The sequence below is a fragment of the Platichthys flesus genome, chromosome 1, assembly GCF_949316205.1.
Source record: "Platichthys flesus chromosome 1, fPlaFle2.1, whole genome shotgun sequence".
Classification (NCBI taxonomy): Eukaryota; Metazoa; Chordata; class Actinopteri; order Pleuronectiformes; family Pleuronectidae; genus Platichthys; species Platichthys flesus.
Window position 1 is genome coordinate 16,350,938 of NC_084945.1, and position 19,721 is coordinate 16,370,658.

Below are 19,721 nucleotides of genomic sequence, written 5' to 3' on the forward strand. Positions count from 1 at the left end.
TTACTGGCTGGGACTGGATTTAGTTCAATCGTTCCGCTTTGATTATGTGCAAAGTTCAATAGTGTAGGTGAGGATGATCTGTGTAGATCGATCCATGTATCTGGGACACAGCACAAGGCCAGAAACCAAATTCAAGAGGGTCCTGCTGTGAGAGACCAGAGCGAACAACTGATCCACTGGAGAGGAGGGATAACAGAGCTTTACTTAAGATCAATAAAGAACTTCTTTAACACTATGTATGATTCAGTCACTATGTCTCTGGGGTTATAAATCAACTCGTCATAAAGTCATCATAAATGTTTCCTATATGCATGGGCTGTTTGTCTGTTGGGTATAACTACCAGAACGGGGTAAAGTAAAATTGCTCGTAAGTGTTGTTTTGACACATTGACATTTGATGGATTCCTAATATAGCAAAAGATTTTGAAAAAACCCTGATGATGAAAAAACTAACATAACAAATAATATATAACTAATGATTTTTGTGTACAATTAGGAATTAGTCTCTTTGCATTGCAACAGCAAAGGTGAAGATTTGTTTGAGCAAGTTGTTTTGGCGAAATCCAGCTGTGAGTGCATCATCATCATCATCATCATCATCATCATCATCATCATCATCACCAATACCTTCTGACATCAGACACAAACTTGAAACTGGATTGGTGAAATTATGACTGACTGACTTGAAACACTACTCTTGAAAATGTGTTAAGGTTTTGATCATCAATATAATATGTTTACACATTCCAGACACAAGGTAACTTAGCGTTCTGTCTATTAGCAGGTGACAGAGTTAAGATAATTTTCCATTGACACAATGACATGTTTTTGCTCTTAACTACTAATATAAATTATACTGTTTGTTTTGAGCAGCTGACAAAGAAGTGCAGCAGAGAACCCTCTCGCTTTAAGGTTTGGTTGAGTAAGTTTGTAAGTGATGGTTTTGCCTTGAAATAACAAACTGGATGAATGTGAACATGAGATAAGATGACTTGCTGAGCTTCCTCTCCCCATGCTGTCTGTTATTAGTTGCTCTTCTCAAACAGCTAGTCTGAGTGCAATTATCTCATCTTTATTCTCTCCCACCCTCCAGCCCCCAGCTCCCCATCTTCGCTGTCTCTCAGACGTTATTAAACACAACTTTCACAGGAGCCTTTGTCAAATTGCTAAGAGGTAGAAGTAAGTGTGTGTTGTCCCTATGTGTGTGTGTGTGTGTGTGTGTTTTGTGCTGATTTTAAAATTCCTCCCTTGTCCTGCTGCCTTGCTCGGTTGAATATTGAAATTTTTGACTGACATGGCACCAGGTCAGGTCTCTGTCACTTTATCACACACACCCACACCCACACACACACACACAAACACACACACACACACCTCCAAAAACTCATCCTGCACCGATTTACATTTATTTCCAGGAGGCTTACTCTAACCCTAACCATAATTATTCCATGGGGGCTTAGGTAGTGTAGAGGGCGGGGGGGTTTGGATGTGGCCATCTCTCACAGACATCCGCGAGAATAATAGAGAAACACCTGTGCTCACTGATGAAGTGAGAGCTACATGCTAGGTCCTGAACGAATGCTTCAAACTTTTGGGAGCGATCACATTGTGTGCTTTTCAAAATCACACGGGTAAAACAAGACAGCGAATGGATATGAGCAGACATTTTCTCATCCTGCCATAAACATCTGACAGTAGACAGTGTTTGGATGCTGACCAAACTTTTTGTTTGTTTGGACGTCTGTGGACAACTCACTATGTCGACCAGTCACCTGACTCCATTAATGTAGTGAGTCGATTCCACTCACATGATTATTTACTGTGACGTTCAACATTTGTTCAGACTTGAGTCTTTTTGAGCACTTGGTCTGTGAGCGATGGAATTTCTTTTCAGTCTGACAGACTTTCTCCCTGGTTAGATTTCGGCAGTTAAGACGATGGGAAACACTAATAACTTTTTTTGAATTAATTCATGACGAGGGAAACTGGTCAAACTGGACGAACCAAACACTTCCTATACTTGAAAACACTCACTGGCCCAAGAACAGTTAAACTACAAACAACCAATAATGCAAAGTATTTTTGTCCCATTCACTCAGTTTTTCCTTGTAATGGCAGAGAAAGCAGTGCGACCCAAACTCGTATCCTGTCCTTAAAGCCATGATTTATGCCACAGTGACTGCTTTTTTGTCCACATAAGAAAGACAAGTTCCCATAATGTGACTGTTCAGACATTTGGTCCCCACAACATTACAGTAACCTGGACATCACACACTCTCACTCACATTCATAAGGCACAAATGCCCTGAGTGGCAGTTTGGCAGGTTCCACCTCTTTAGCTCTCTGAGCTGTCAATCAAAATAAATAGACATTCTAGCCACACTCAAATATACACATACACCCAAGAAATACACTTACAGGCACAGTATTTTCTCGTACCATTTAGACAAGGTTTTGGCAAATCAGTCAACATAGTTTCAGTGAAATGGAGTCTTGGCAGCCATAGATGTTGTGTATGGCTTATACAAGCCATACACAATGGCACAATGGTTCGTCAAACAAAAGTGAGGACACTGCATTCAAATGGAATGACTCTCAAGTTTCCTTTGGTTGTGCTTAGATATTTAGTTTTGAAACACTATGGTTGTCCTACTTTTAACAAGCAGGCAGGTGGTATTGTTAAGGTCATAACACTATAAAATCATAATAGTGTAGTTAAGTGTAATATTGGCCAACCATTGGTGACTGTGTTTGTTCTTGATTTGTCTCTCCTACCTTTACATGAGGGCAGAGCTCTGTCCCACACTGGCTTCCCATCATTCCCCATGACACAAGTGATGGTATCCCCGCCCACGGTCGTGTAACCATGGTGACAGTTGTAGGACACCTGAGATCCCAGTTTGTAGTCATAACCCGTCCGACTGCCGTTCATAATGTTGCCGGGGTCAAAACAGGCTTCTCTTGGTTTTTCTGTTGGAGAATGAAGAGATTTTGTGTTACTAGAAAGCCACAAAGTCCAACTCATTTAAAATGAACTTCTTTTATCTTTCATTATTTATTCACCTGTTAAATAAATTAATACAAATTTCGATGACAGACAATAAACCACAGCCTCCCATGTGGTGCAGGAAAAAAGCTATTTACCAACCCCATATGCCGAATGACAAATTCATTTCATTTTCAGTGGGATAATTATTAATAACAGGTAAGATTTCCAAAACATACAATCTATTATGCATCTCAAATCCAAAAAATGTCATTTTACCTGGGTCAAAACTGTTTCTGGGGTTAGTTTGGGACACATTTAGTCAACAGACCACTATTTGTCAACTGAATTTAGGCTATATTGAACAAACAGTGTTGGGTTAGGGCTGTTTGGCGAGCATGTTTGCTTTTCTGTGATACTCTAATAAGAAAGAGATTTCGGGCTTGACGGAGGGAAACTGATAGACAGGGAGAGAGAGTGAGGTGGAGGGCAAGATGGAAGCAAAACAGGGAGATGATTAAGGTTGGATTTTTAATTAGAGAGATGGCAGATGAAAGGTAATGAATTAATGACAAAAGTACAGAGGTGTGAGGTAGCGCAAGGAGACAGACAACAGAGAGGCAGATAATCTTTTTTTAATTAGAGATAAATGGACGGAGAGAAACAGGAGAAAAATGGGTTGATATATATTTTGACAGAGCAAATTTAGTGTCTGGTTACTCAAACAAGTAATCATCAGCTCCATATTGAGTCAAGCAACGGCACCTGTGTCAGGACGAACCCTTTCAACTGAGAAAGACTTCTGATGTACAGTAAGTATCACGTTCTCAAGTTAATAGAGTTTCAATAGCATCCAGTCGGGAGGTTAGAGACACTCCGGGATCCACATTTTAATCACAACACTGCAAACACAAAGCACAGTGACAGAGATTTTGTGTTTTGCTTTTGTGCACACAACAGCCATTCTCACTACTTATTTAACACATGGCCGGATACACTTAGAAAGATAGCAGCTCATTACACAGCCAGCTTTTGGACTGAACATTATTCTGCCTCCAGGATAAATTACACCTTTGCAATTAGTAAAGAAATAATGATGCCGTTATCCTGATTGCAAAAACATTTACTCTGGCTGTTACTCAAATATTGCTCATATAACTATAATATAATCCTAAGCATGTAGCCAGTGTATTGATTCATAAAGAGGCAACAAAGCATTCATTGGAAAAGAACATCTAATTGAGGTGATATCTTTAGTTAAATCCAACACTGACTTAAAAACTCTCCCTTTAAATGCATCCCCATTTAACATTTAATTAAAAGAAAAGCTCAGTTGCAGCCCGTAGTGATTTTACAGTTCACTGATGGTCAAGTTTTATAAGCGCAAACTAAAATTACCCGTCCACTATTAATTGGTGTAACAGTAATCAGATATTGTGCTCATTAACAATAGCCTAATTGCTTCGTCTTTGTTTCTGATTGATTTTCAGTTAGATACGAGTTTATGTTTCTCTCCCACCCCATAACGATCCCTGTCGCTCTCGTAAATCCGTTTTGAGCTACTGCGGAAATTGCACAACCTGAGCAGATCCAGCGGAATACATAATCAGCCTCTGTCAACATGTCTCTTCCTATTATTTCTGTGATTCTCCCTTAAATGCAAATGCAATGAGGAGAGAGACACACCTTGTAAACACTCGCTAAGATGATCTGTCTGGGCCAGATTGAATACCATCTGCATCTAAAACAAATACTGGCTCAAAAGCATTAGTAAATCTGGCCCGCACATTATAAAAGGGTGAAACTTAAATATGTAGAAGTAGATTAAATCTTGGCAGGAATATAATACAAGCAGACTCCAAATAGAGAAGACGTGTCTCCACTTCTTCCCACTATCCAGAAGTTAAGCAAAAATATACTTGATACTAACGCTGCCTGTTTGCAGCATTAGTATCAAGTAGACAGAGTATACAGAGTCTGCAAAGTAGTGATAGGGTGACGTTGCCGTGGAAGTGAGGTTCCATCAAGACACGGCCTTGTCCAATTGTGATACAGTCTCAAAACATGTTACCTAGTATTTATAGCATCAAATTAAAATCACACTTAGAGAAAAACGAGCATGGGAACGTACGTCAGTGAGATACAAACTAATTAAATGATAAAAAATAGCTTGTGATAAATGTATTCAGATTTGTTTGATGGTCAATTTCTCAGCTGCTGACATGGATGAGGCGGGATTCAAACCATAAACCTCAGCCAACCACCAGGGGGAGATCAAAATGCTTTGGAGTCACCTTTGGGCAGCAGTCATGTCGTCCATCTTTATATACAGTCTATGGTTGTATGGCACTGATTTGTTCATATTAGTATCATCATAATTACCTGAACAATGTTTCAAGATGAATATTTCGAGACTGACAAATATTGCTATTACTTCACACTCCTTCCTACGGTAACTCTCTAAAACTACTACTACAATGTTGCATAGCCAATACAGTTTCAACTACTACTGTATATTATAGCTACAGTACCACTATTACTTCTTCTAGACTACTAACATTACTATCATGTATACAGCTACTGCTCTCTATGCTTATACAATTATAACTAAACAAAAGTCTGTATTATAGAGTGTTTTAAGCAGTTTGTTCATTATCCACGAAGAATTCCAGTACTTTAAATGAGACCTGCTGGAAATGTATGAAGATGTTATATTAAGCAGAGTTTTTTGGGGGTTTAATTACCTCTGAATTCAATGGCGAACCCAGACATGCCCAGCGAGGCATCAGATCTGAACGCCAGGAAGAGACTGTTACTGCTGCTCTCTATTCGCTCTGGGGCCTGGTTGCCTTGGAGACTTGATAGTAACGGCCCATTAGAGTCTTCACCCTCGTAGATGTGCAGGAAGTCGTAACTTGGCTCCATGTTGAAACTAAAACAGAAAACAATGAAGGTTAGGCCTGAGAATCAGGGAAGATGGATTGCAGTGATAAAGTGTGTTTGCGTGCCAGTGTGTGTGTGTGTGTGTGTGTTAAAATTCAAAAACAATTAATCCAGTGATATGTATTCAATTCAAATATCTTTCTCATTTAATAACTAGTTTGTACTATCTTTCCATTAATCATCTTCTAATTTTCATTTGACATGTTTTGACATTTTTGGGATGTGTTTACTGCAGTAGAGAAATAACACCTTAAATCATGTGGTTTTCTTCCTAATGCAATTTAAACAGCAATAACTCATCAAAACTTTTGGGATATTTTTACAAAAATAATGACGAAAGATCTCCCTCTACCCTTTTGGGTATATTGCCTGAGAAGGTCTTGTTGTGATTTGAGTCCCACTGTTATCAGAGTAACTTTTAATTACTGCAGAGCACAATTGCATGGGCAGCAGGTTACCTCGATGTGAGCACGACTCCGCCTAAAAACTGAATAAGCTAAGACACACAGAGGCAAGCAACCAAATATATTGACGTTTTTCTCCAAAACACCACTGCTAAGCATAAACACACACATGGGAAAGAAAGGAACTGGACCAGTCAAAACAGATCAGGGTGAACATTGATAATCAAAGGACACCAAATATAGCCCATGGTGGAACCAGACTGCCTCGGGTAAATGAGCCCTTTACATTTTCATTTCAAAATAAATTGAAATGTGTTGATCTTACATTTTTGTTCTCAACACATTTCTTTTTTGTCAGTAATATTGGTGAAAATGACACAAGTAGAAGACTGTTTTTCTGTGCATACCTGCTGAACTCAAAACTGTTAGGGTAATCACAGAAGAGTATTTTTGATCTTTATATCCTCTGTATTTGTGTACATGTGTTTGTGTGAAAACCGTACACAAATATGTGCCCTGAATTATTTAACCTGCAGCCTTAACTGCCAGTAAACTATAAATGTGTATTTTTTTTTGTAAAAGTTTGGCTGGTTTGACTTTGACAACTTCTCCTCATCTCTCTACACATACATGTAGACGTGTGGTGCTCCAGAGGGTAAAGGTATATGACACATGCACACACAACACACAACCACACAGTCCCACACAAAGTCTCAGGGTTTGATTTGACAGAGGTTGTGTCAGGCCTGTCTCCCACTTGTCACACTGAGACATACAGTATTTGTATGGGTGACACATACACACACACATATTTTTGCTTTCAGTGTATAAGGTCTGTCTCCAGCCTGTCTTGTTACACCACCCAGTTAAGTGAAGACTTCATAGTGTGTGTGAGTGTGCTGTAAGTAATACTAATGACGTGTGGACCTAAAAATGTTTACCAAATCACATTTCTTTCTTTTGGGATTAAAAAACGAATCCCCACAGATTGAATGATTGAATGTTCAGGTGAATAGATTAAGTTTAGACTGAGGTTAGGTTTAGGTTACGGTTTGGTTAAAGGTTAGTGTTAAGCCTGTCATAGTTAAGTTTAAGGTCAGAGGGAATCTCCAGAAACTGATGTCAAATTGTGTAATGGAACAGAGTCTTCAAACACTGGGGATATAACACTGCAGGATTTAAAAGAGGAAATCCCTTTATAGTGTCGCCATTTACATAAAACACATGCTGTGTATTCAGGACACTGTTACTACACAGCTCTGCAAATGGCAGTGAAGAAGACCCAGGAAGATTGAGTGAGTCAGGAAATGCACTAAAAATGTTGTAGTTCTTGACAAAAAATGTAAATTGCAATATAAGAACTTGTGTACTAAAGAGGATGGACAGATATAGCTGTATAAACTGTATAACCCAGTTTGTGTCCCCGATTTTTTTTACCTGTTCACCTTATTTTAAACAATTTAGAATTTCTGAGTTTGGCAGAAAAGGCTATTATTTAACTTAAAACAAAGTGTATTATCAAAAACGTTATGCAATCATTACAAAAATGTAATTCAAGCCAAGAAAACTGAATGAAGTTCAAGCCCTGAGTTTATATCTGGTGAAGAATGGGCTTAACTGCGCATAAGCCCCTTCTTGCACTGACAAAGCATTGAAATGATCCATGTTAATACCTCTTTCATTAGTGATACATCCTGGGTCTGAATGTTAAAGCTACTAAAATGTCATCAAAAGAACAAAAATATCTCACTGAGCAGAAAATGGGGACAGCAGCATAAAAAAGGAAGTCTGTTCGGATTTAAGACCTGAATGCAACAATAATGCAAACTTGAGTGGGTGTATTTTAGTTTTTGGGATAAGAAATACACTGTGTGTTTTAAGTGTCACAAAACAGTCTATCCTCTCATTAGGGGAAGATTACAAACATATTATTTTACACTGAGAGTAAAGAGCGCAATTATAGAATATGAAATTTAACTTCACTCATTTGACGAGTAAACATGTCTTTATCTTTTAGCACTATTATAAAATAAGGTTAATTTGGATAAGAATGCTTCATGATTATACCACAAATTTAGTTCTGACTTTACATTACATTACATGTCATTTAGCTGACGCTTTTGTCCAAAGCGACTTACATGTTTAGTACTGACTTCAATGGAGAAATTAAAGAATTGTACAATGATCTGAGTGAGGGGCTGATTAGAAGTTATTAGTAATTGGTTCAATAGACGTTTGTCTCATGTGAGTTCATAAAACACAATAACGAGGTTAAAATTAACAAAACAGTCGCAAAGAAATGACAAAAAACAGTCACACTGTTACAACAGGAGGGAATTATGGGAATTATCTCTCCAGCTGAAAAACATGACGCCAAAATTGGGTCATTTTTTTCCTTTGGCAATCTGGAGAAACTCTGCTCTGCTTTTATCTCTTTACGACATGTGAAACTGTAAACTTCACTTTTGCTATAGTCTGAGGCCCCTAACCAAGATGAATATGAAATATTCACAACTAAGAAGCAAACAGGACTCGGGATGTAAATAAACACAGCCCTGTTTCGAAAAACAAAAGTTGGAATTGTCAGAAATATTTATCTGCCAAAGTATAATGTTTTTTGTGCAGGAGACCAACATAGTTTCCTTTGCATACAGTCAGAAAGTTCCTGCTCAGACACTCTTAAAAATGGCAGACTGAAAGATTCAGGCCTTGAGAGTCAAATTGCGATTTAGATTTTCTGAAAGGATTATCTCCTTTTCATTAGTTACTTATGTTTGACGTGTTTTTAAATGTCTATTGGAAGTTTTCTGCACGGTTACTGGTTTATTTGTCAGGTTAACGATCCTTTACTACATTAATTAACATCAGGCTAAACTGGGTCAGGCCCTTGACTATACAGCACAGACCTTTTTTAAGACTCAGTGAGGGTCAAAATGAGTCATGCAAAGTCTACACTGAAAAATAAATTTATACCAAACTCATGAACCAAGTCCATGGGGGGGTGATACATTTTTTAATTAAAGCCAGAAGAGAAACATGTTTTGGAAAATGCTTGGGGGACTCTGTCCAGCCACCTAAATCTTAAAGTTTTCTCAGGTATTGGGATAAACTAATTTAAAAAATAATACCATCAGTGAGCTTTGCCCTGATGCGTTTGCTTCTGGCACATTGCCTCAAACTTGTGGAAAGATACATCTCACGGTTGCTCCCTCATCTTTTTTGTTGTGTTACGAATGTTATTAAGTGTGTTATGATCAATTAGCATGAATTCTTCTGACAACAAACAATTAAATATCGGCCAGACTGTGTTAACCAACAAAAGCCATGCATCAGTAACTGTACATTTTCGGAGAGTAAAATCCAAATTCACGATCAGTAAAGTAAAACCATCTCTGTCCATTTGACCATTTGGCCTCTGCATCAGTTTTAATCTTTGTCTCTACTAACATGCCTGAAAAAGCATATCACATGACCACTCACACACACTTGGCATGTGCGCCCCGGTGTAAACGGGCAGGCAATGTGTCCCACTCAGGTCCTGAGTGGGACACATTGACCTGACAACAGGGTCAGCAATGCCTGTAATTGATTGACCAGGTTCAGGCTAATGGTGGCTGGTGTCTTTCTGGAAAAAGGCCACTTAGATAGAAGCCTGATGAATAAGCGAAAAGACCAAATCACAAATGCTGTGAGTGTCTTTGTCATCCTCTCCAAAAAGTTCAGTTTCTCAGTGTCTATAATGAAACACAGACCCAGAGTTTTTAACTAAAATGGGACCAGTGGCGGATAAAACTGGTATAAATAGAGATGAAAATTAAATATTTAATACACATATTAGAAAATGTTGGGCGGTTAAGTGTTTCTGAGGCCCTGGTTGCTCCACTTCTCATTGAACCCATTTAAAGACAAAGGTATAATAATCAATTGGGGTGTCTACCTTTTGAAGATGAGGGCAATAACAAAGTCAGGGTTGACTCTGATTCTCCAGTCGCACTCTTTCCCAGCGGGGTAAGGCTGCGGGTAGTTAGGAGACAGGATGACGCCAGAGGGTCCACTGATGTTACCCCCACAGGTTGCTGTAGTCAGACAAAAAGCAAGAGAGAAACAAAAACAGGGAGAGAGAGAGAGAGAGAGAGAGAGAGACAGAGAAAGATGATTACACAGCACAGGGCTTGAGGTAATTTGGAAAGAGAATCATCCCTGATTGACCACTCTTATAACCCCCACAGGTCGGCAGAGGGAGCGAGAGCGCGTTAGTGATGGGAGCTATGGCATGAGTTAGTTAGAAGAGGGAGAATTACACCCGGAGGGCCGCTGGTATTACCTCCACAGGTAGCAGGAGAGGGTGAAAGAGCAAAAGGCAGATAGGGAGAGACTTTGTAATTTAGTTACAGAGTGAAGGACTGGGGGCCGTTCGCTGAGAGAATCACCCCTAGTGGTCCTGTTATCCCACAACAAGCCAGAGAGCAGAAAAGAGATACTGGCAGGAGAGACGGATAGATGCATTCAGCAGCAATTTGGTGATGTGAAGGCAGAATCGGAAAGATGGAGAGGTGTCTTGGGGGTGGCAGGTGGGTGTGAATGGATGATCAACAGTGAAACCGAGGTAAACAAAGACATTAATAGCTGCAAATCACTCACATGGACACACACTTATAGGCACTAGACAACTTCGTAACATTCTTGGTAATCTTCGGAGCTTTTGAGTGCTTCACATCCTGAGGTTAAGGTGCTTGGGAGGGGAGCACAGGCGGGAAGCTGTGAGGAGATGAAGTGAGACTTAAGCCCCACACTTTACCTTTAGTCACGCAAAACATGAGTCAACTGGCAAAGAGTCAGAGGTAATATCAGGGAATGAGCGTGATGTGTTTCACAGGAAAATGACCTGTGTCTGTGACCGCGCTGGATGATTTCCAGATCGTGCCGGCTGATAGAGAGAAGGAGAAGGCAACAGGGAGGGAGGCCGTGGCATCTAACAGCAGGGGAGATGAGTATATCTTTGCTCCGGGTTGGGCAGGGGTTCAATGTGCTGCAGGAAGTTACCCTCTTCCATCCCTTATACAGCTGAGTGATGTCATACCTCATCCTGCTCCTTTAATCATTAAAAACACAGCGGCTACTCTGACTAACATGACGGAATAGGTCATGTGCAATACAAAGCTGAGCTGGGTACAGCAGTCAGTAAGGATAATGAACTTGTATCCCAGAACAGAATGTGGCACAGACTTTTTGGGGTAAGATTTGCATTACTAAACATATCTTCACCTACGCCAGGGAGGTTGTGTTTTGGTCTGCACTTGATTGATTGTCAGTATGAATATGTAAAAGCCACTCAACAGATTTCCATGACATTTTGTGTAGCGATGGAGCATGACCCAAGATAGAACTCATTGTATTTTGGTGAGGATCCGGGTCAGGGGGCATATCTGAAAAAAAATGGTTTCACTTTCTGTTACACTGTCAGAATGTTTCTCAACATTGAATAATTCATGGATGTTTGATGTTAAGGGGACTTAAATTTATGTGTGTAAATTTGGTGCATATCCAAAAAAGGTTTAAATGAGGTTTCACAAGTGGACCGTTGATGTCTATTGTTTGGCACATATTGCTGGCACATTTGTTGTGCTGGCTGTCCAGCACAGCTACAGCAGAGAGAGATGAATTTCTGAGGTTTTTTGAATTTAGGCTGCTTTCTGAATTTTAAAGGACATGGCACAGTGATTATCCTTGCAAACATTCCTTCAGCACCTGTCCAGCTTGTCCTTGATTTCAAAGAGCATATCTCTAGCCCTACTTGTCTCCAGAGAAGTATGGCAGAACAATACAGAGGCACTTAACGGACCTGCACTGTCTCGTCTGTGCTCTTTCTGGACACTTCCTTGGGATGTTTGCACATTGCGGAGTGGGTGGCCTTGTCGCCACCCACACTTAGTGCCACCAATTTCTCTATGTACTTGTTCCTCATCTTGCAATCATCTACTCACCTGCTGCAATACATGAGGCCTGGCCTGATCACCACCTCCTTGCCAGAACGTCATCCCATCTTGGGAAACTCAAGCCTTTTGCCAGCTCCTGCCTCAAACCTTGTATTTTTGGAAACCGCCTGTTCCTTAATTTGTGTCTTTTTCACCAGATTGTTTGCATCAGTCTGTTTGTCGCACTCAGCAATCTCTCTAGCAACACTACACATGGTCCCTGTCAGGAACTTCTTTTGACAGCACACCTGATAGTTACTACACTGTTACTACAACCTTGTTAATTATATTCTACGTTGTCAATCACTTATTGTGTAGTTAAACTCTTGTGCATCTACTTCTTGTGTCTTGAGAGCTGCGTCTGCTTTTGGAGTTCAGCGTTCTTGCTAGTTCTTGACTTTAGGCATCTCTGGGGTCAGAGGTAGGATCATTCTAGACCATCTCACATCCAGAGGTTTTGTGTTAACTTTACAATTTTGGGATGTAATCATAAGAACAGGGGATCCAATTGCAGACGTCTGATGAACATTATCTAACAATTTTTTAACGTATTTAATTGAAATTTTTATAGCTTTCAATATGAAATTTCACCCACTCATTAAAGCTTCACTCATCACGCCATGGCATCAGATCATATCTCTTATTATCATGCAATTTCCTCTCACTTAGTACATGAGTAATGCACACCTACCTATACAAGCAGGAGGGTCTGGTTGCCAGTAGAATCTGTTGTCCATCCGAACACATGTGATGGTGTCCTGGCCTTCCAGCTGATAGCCCGGGTCACACTGGAACGTCATGCTGTCACCGGGCTCCTTACTGTCGCCATATCGAGAGCCGTTCACTGGGATGCCTGGATCGTTGCAGGTCGTTGCTGTGGTGGCTGAAAAGTGTGAAACAGAGAAAGAGATATTGACGTACCGTTGGTGGACAGAGAGCGAGGGAGAAGCAGTGAGACAAACACATTCAAACTGTGTTATCATCGCTGGAAACTGCAGACAAAGAGCGTCTGAGTTCTAATGGGGCTTACTGTCACCACACCGACAATGACTGACAAAATGATTCCATTGAAGGCAGCAGTGGTAGCTGGGGATAGAAAGCTCCTGCTCGATCTGACAAGTCAGCAACCGATTGCTCAATGGATCATCAGTTTAATCAAATTTGACCTGGTGCTATTTTGCGTTTTAATTAGTGGCTCCCCCCTCAGGCAAAGTGGTGTGTTAACTGGGGATAATTAGATCTATAGTATATCGCATATTTCATGACGATCAAACTCTCAGTAAAAGAGTTTCAAATATGTTTGCAATTGTGTTTAAAAATAATAAAGTGCTTCCATTGAATCAACCTGTGCATCTGTGCATCAAACCTGTTATATACTTAAACTTTAATATTTATAATCTTTCAGTATTGTGTACTAGACACTGGTGAATGATATAAGGGGTTATTCATGTCTGTCATTTGATCAGTTGGGGGTTTAGAAGCCTGACAGGATGCATAATACCTCTCAGGGATTGTGAGATCCTAAGATCAACAAGAGGAAATCAGCAAAAACAAGATTCATTGACTAATTAGTCAGCACATCTGCTTTTTGTGTTATTTATCGTTTATTTTAATTCATATCTCAGCTCATGTGTTCTTCTCATTTGGATTATGCCAAACTCAAGTCCTATCCCTAACACTGAAACATAGAAATTATCTTTTTCACAACTATTCCAACAGCTGGTGTTTGGCTAATGATAGTGATTCCACATTGTGTTAAATAAACCTTCAGGAAACACAACTGCATGCATTTAAAAAGGTCAGATATTGACACAGAGAGTGAAGAAGGAGGAAATGACAAATATATATTTTAAAGTCACCCAGTCATCCCATTCCCTGACTACAGCCACAAACCATGCTTTGGAAAGAAGGGCGTTTGGTTAATCAACACGGAGGTAAACAAAGGGAGTTTAATAGCATGTTTTGTGAGGGCAAATATTTATTGTTTTAAATATGGTGATTATGGGAGAAAATTAAACATGTGAGAAAGATAGAGAGGGAATGTGCTGGATGTAAATATTTATGATGATAGATATGCATCTCTTTGTTTGCACACTTTTGGATGCAGATATATGTAAACTACCAAATAGAAGGACAAGGATGTTTGTGTGTGTAAAACTGAATGAAAAAGATATTAGTCATTATCTATGAATTTATTTGTAGTCTATATTATATTGTTGTCAATATTGTTGCTGTTTAAGTCCCGCTTAGCTGAAAGTACGATAGCATGTTTTCAAACATGCTATCGTTTCCTTGTTGTGCCTTTTGGATGATAAAGCGCTCTTGTAAATATATCAATTTGAGGAACAAGGGGTGTAAAGCTACTGGAGTGGGACTGTGATCCATTTCTAAATAGTTTGAATATAATTATCTAACATAGGCTGAAGGAGAGCTCATCATTTTTTTTAAACATCTTCTGGTTTCCTAAACTGTGGGAGACAAACTGGGCTGAGCCCCCACTGTTCCCTGGTGGTCCCGGTCGGGAGTCCCAGGTTGACATATTACATTTCTATTTTGATACTTTGGCTAAAGGTTTTTTCAGAAATCCTGTTAAATGTGACATTAATTCTAGATTAATTATCTTTTAGCAAGTATAAATGAGGTTTATATAATAACTAAGAAACTATGTGTGATGAGTTTGTTACTCAGCTAAAACCCCTGCTAATTCAGTTATTAGTTCTTCTCCATAAATGTATCTAGGGGATTCGGTAGTGCAGCAGACCCCCCAAATTGGTGATTTTGTAGAATCATCCTACATTTTTCCTTCTTTTCAGTTATTCCCAGATCCACAACAACAGAGTTTGATGGTTTTGATTGAGAGGTTAGGTTACTCACTGGAGAACTGTATAGAGAAGCCCTGCTTGCTGATAAAATAGTCGGAATCAAACTGTAGGGTGAGTATGTTGAAAGTCGAGTGAATGTCTTCTGGTAGGGCTGGGCCGGACCATTCTTTCAACAGGATCCCCCCGTCTGATGGCCCAGATGGGCCGTCCCAAACTCTCAGAATATCGTGACCGATCTCGGTGTCAAAGACGATGAAGTGGAGGCTGAGAAAACACAAAGATACACAGCTCAGTGATCGGGTAACAACAGGCTTTACAGTCTGCACTTTTGCTCCAAAATCATATTCATAAAATAAAATGTAGCTGAGCTGAGAATAGACGGATCAAACATGCACACACACACACACACACACACACATACACACACACACACACACACACACACACACACACACACACACACACACACACACACACACACACACACACACACACACACACACACACACACACATGTCAGCAGTAGCCAAAATTTGTCGAGAAACACAAGGATGGCATAATGACTAATGTGGTGTACTCTGCAACCCAGCAGTGGCTTTGACAGTGAACGTTTATCTCTAATTAGTGAATATATTATTACCTGACAGTCTTGTGAGTGTTTGCTTCTATAGTGCGCAATGTTTCTCCTAAAATGGAGTTGCTGCAGCGAATGTAGAACAAAACATTCCTTTTTCTTTTTGCACTTTTTTGTGTGCTCACAAAGCGCACGTGCCTGGAGGCTTCTATGTAACGGCAGGTATCAGATGGGGCTTTTGAGGCCCAAGTGCATACAGTACATTCGTGCACAGTAATGAGCAGGGGAAATGTCTGTGAAGTTTCTTCACCTTGTTGGAAAAAAACACTTTTATCCAGCAAAATAACAAAATAATATTCACAATAACTACTACTGGCAATTATTGAGCGGTAAAATACAGCTGTAATTCATTCTTCCAATCATTAAAATTGAACTTTCCTTCTTCAATTCATTTGCAAATGTTAATTTACTTGAATATAATGACATTTTAAACTTACATCTATATTTCTCACAGGAAATCTTATGTGAATAATATGTGATGTGAATATATATGTGAGTGAATCTGTCGTCTTTGAGGTTGACAGCTTTCGCAAGTCACTGGGGGCTCTTGCACATAAAATGGCCCCGCCTCCAGAAGGAAGACACCAATAACAGTCCATGTTGATTATCGACTACCTGCATGCCTTTTCTTTTGACCTTTTTGATATACCCGCTTGCTTGTTTCTAATTATCCTTATTGGATCAGCACAAAGTTTCTTGTGTATGAGTTAGAGGTCATCCTATTCACAGCGGATTCAGTGTATATCCAAGTGCTTCATAATTACCTGATGGTCTTGCCAGTGTCAGCCTCTATAGTCCAGGTACAGTGGAGGTTGTTGTCATAAGGAGCAGGATAACCCGGAGACAGGATGCGTCCAGACACGGCTCCAGCTATGTGTCCTCCACACTCGGCTACAAGGACATGAGACACAAAGACGATCAAACATCACTGGAAAAAAACAAGCATATTTCAACTACTTGTTTTAGCTTTACTGACTGCATATTGTTCAGCTGTTTCCACCTGTTTTATGGTGCATGGATCATTTCACATTAAGCCAAAAAAGATAAAAACAAATAAGAAATATCCGGCCGTTTTTCAAACACCAATAAAACGCAGTCTGAAGGATTGCGACAGGGTTATCATGAATTATAAACTCTGCAGTAGATATTAATGGTGACTTGCAGCCCTCTCAGCCATAAACTCCACTCTTCTCAAAGACAAAAACATTTGAACTCTATTCAATAGTATGAGTCATCGCACTCATCTCTTATTAGGTGACCAAATAAGGATACAAATATACAGTTACACCCGTTCTATTGCAGTGTCATTGTGAATTTGAAAAACAGAGAGACATGGTTAGCACATTCATTTGTACGAGGTAATTCATCGGATTAGTCGCGTTGGTAGTCTCGGGTTTAAGATCTCTTTTTTTTCATGTTCAGCCATTTACAGCATGGCATGTTGCAGAGAACCTAGAAGCTGACCTGCTGATTTGGACGCTGCTCAAATTGTAGCCTTTTCGAGTTGTTTTACTGCCGCTGCTCTGAGATCTGTGTGTTTATCATAATTGCGGCTGCAGAAAATGCTTGGATTGATTCATTATTAATATAAAAATGGATTCATTTAAATGAAAATAACTAGCATTCACAAATAGGTTGGGTAGAAAAGTATAATCATCTGTCTATCGCCCAGTTGGCTACAGAATGTGGATAATAGAGAAACTGCAACTTTTGATCATTTCTATGAATTAGTCTTTGTTACAATAACCAAATGCTTTTAATTTGTATGACTTCACATTCATCTCAGGACATTTTTAAATTGCCGACTGAGAGTTGTTGGAATGAGCCTGTTTGCGGCTGCTGGCTAGGTGCATCACACTTCTTTTTTTTTAAATGTAGGTACATTTTGCATTGGGTCTGACAATGCTCAGGTCTGAATGAATTAAGTCACAGATGATGTCTTAAGCAGAATGTATGGTTGTCAGCAGGTGCTTAGAGACGGACAGATGAGCCCACAGAGATGCAAATCAAATCTGAGCTGTCCTTGCAAAATATGAGGTTTTCCTTAACCAATACATGTTATGGGGAACTACTCTATTGCAGGACTATATCTAAACATTGGCTATGCTCGTCCAGCCCTTTTCTTGTTTGCTCTTTCTGGCTCCATCACGGATTCAGAGTGCATCCTTGCAGAGGAATTTCGACTAGTTATCTATTTGGCTTTTGAGCTGTACCACGAAAAAAGAGGTCTCCGAAGTATGACACCAATAAGTGGTGGATTCGAGTAATCTCCCTATAACCTCACTCTGTGTACTGTGTCATCCTGGGTGGATGAAAATGTGACAATGCATACTAACTGAAACAGTATAAAACATTCAAAGCAGGAACATCGCCATAACAAGGATTAGGTAGGTGTTCCAGTGGTTTGGGGTTAGTCGAACATTTGGGATCTGTGAAGACCTCTGTTCTCAACAGAACCAAATCCTTTTGTATCCCGCCTTTCCGGCCCTATTAAGATTTCAATTCATCTGTGTAAGAGAGGGTTCCTCTACTTTGCTGTAAATTACTCTGAGGTGTGAAGGTTGAGTTAAATGAGGATCAGTTAAGAAAAGGCTTGAATCATTAAATCAACCTTGAATTATCCAAGCCCCTGGTTTACAGTTTCAAGGTTAGTGAGTAACTTTGATGGCTGTTTTCTCTTAAGGATCTCTCTAGAATATGCAACGTCCAAAAAATAAATGCTGTTCAATGCGCGGGAGATAACTGGCTTTGTTTGCTATTCCTAAAATAGTTTTCGGAGGGAGGCACTGATGAGATACTGAGAGGCAGGGGAACGGGCTGGGAGCATCGTGGTAGTACATGGTACACATGGTAGCCCACTGAGCCAGCAGATCGCTGCTGATTAGGAAGCAGTTTTGTACAGTGAGGGCTTTATAGTTGTGTGGGCATTGCGTGTTTGTGTGAGTTAAGAGGGCGCCGTTAACACAGCTCCACAATCTGCAATAATATGACAACCTACTGCTGTTGCATTACCCTAGGCAGAATGCAATCGCATGCAAACACAAACACAATGGGAGTAGCAGTAGACCACACAGAAGACCAGAAATATGCTTTTCTCTTTGTGAGTCTCAGCACACACACAGAGAGAGAAAAACAAGAGTAAGTTAGGTGGTTTGAGCCAAAGACAACTGCAATTCCCTAAGACAGACAAGAGAAAGCGAGAATGACACACTCACAAAGAGATAGCAGAAGACAGACAGGTGTACTCTATGAATAGAGGAAGAGGGGGAACGACAAAATAAGTCCCACAAAGGCAGACCATGTCTCTTTGACATCATGTGGGGGAAAGAAAGAAGGATGGTATAGTAACAGCCTGAGGCGAAGCCATCTCCTCATCTCCGTGCTCGCACACACTGATATGGGATCCAGCCAGTCACACTGGGACGGAGATATTCAGAGAAGCAGAAAGACAAATGCCCCGACACACAGACAAAGGAGGAATAGACACAGGTAGCTTCAGAGCTAGTTAGCTCAGGGCTCTGCCAGCAAGTACTCTCTAGGTTGCTGGCTTACCTAAAATAAGGCAGCGACAGAGCAGCTACAAATTAATGACTGACTGTGGACGTATACAGGGAATGAACACACACACACACAAACACACACGTATATCAAGTCAAACACTTTCTCATTCCACAAACACACCAACACATGCACACGCACACACACATCCTTTTTAGTTGCTATTAGCAACTGCATCAGGCCAAGTTCCAGCTCAGAGAGCTCAGGTGTGCTGGCAGGTTAGAAAGACACAGGGCTTGGCTCGGCTTTTGGGAATTCCACATTAACATTTGCCAAGTTCTCAGGTCCACTAAATAAGGTAGAAATATTTACAGGGCAAGTGCTTCACTTTTTTAAATTATGCAAAGCCACAAAATATTTATGGACATGCAGGAATTATGGACAATAACATTTTTCCAA

The 19,721-nt window shown here is 40.1% G+C and overlaps 1 protein-coding gene across 1 annotated transcript in view; it reads right to left on the reverse strand.

Annotated features, from left to right (window-relative positions):
* LOC133952820 (CUB and sushi domain-containing protein 1-like) overlaps positions 1-19,721 on the reverse strand; it is a 284,080-nt gene that overhangs the window by 80,474 nt on the left and 183,885 nt on the right. Inside the window, exons 26-31 of the mRNA XM_062386890.1 lie at positions 16,529-16,655; positions 15,183-15,394; positions 13,000-13,191; positions 10,271-10,409; positions 5,731-5,918; positions 2,776-2,970 (exon numbers count right to left, since the gene is read on the reverse strand). Coding sequence (XP_062242874.1) covers positions 2,776-2,970; positions 5,731-5,918; positions 10,271-10,409; positions 13,000-13,191; positions 15,183-15,394; positions 16,529-16,655 — 1,053 coding nt within the window. The remainder of the gene's footprint in view (positions 1-2,775; positions 2,971-5,730; positions 5,919-10,270; positions 10,410-12,999; positions 13,192-15,182; positions 15,395-16,528; positions 16,656-19,721) is intronic.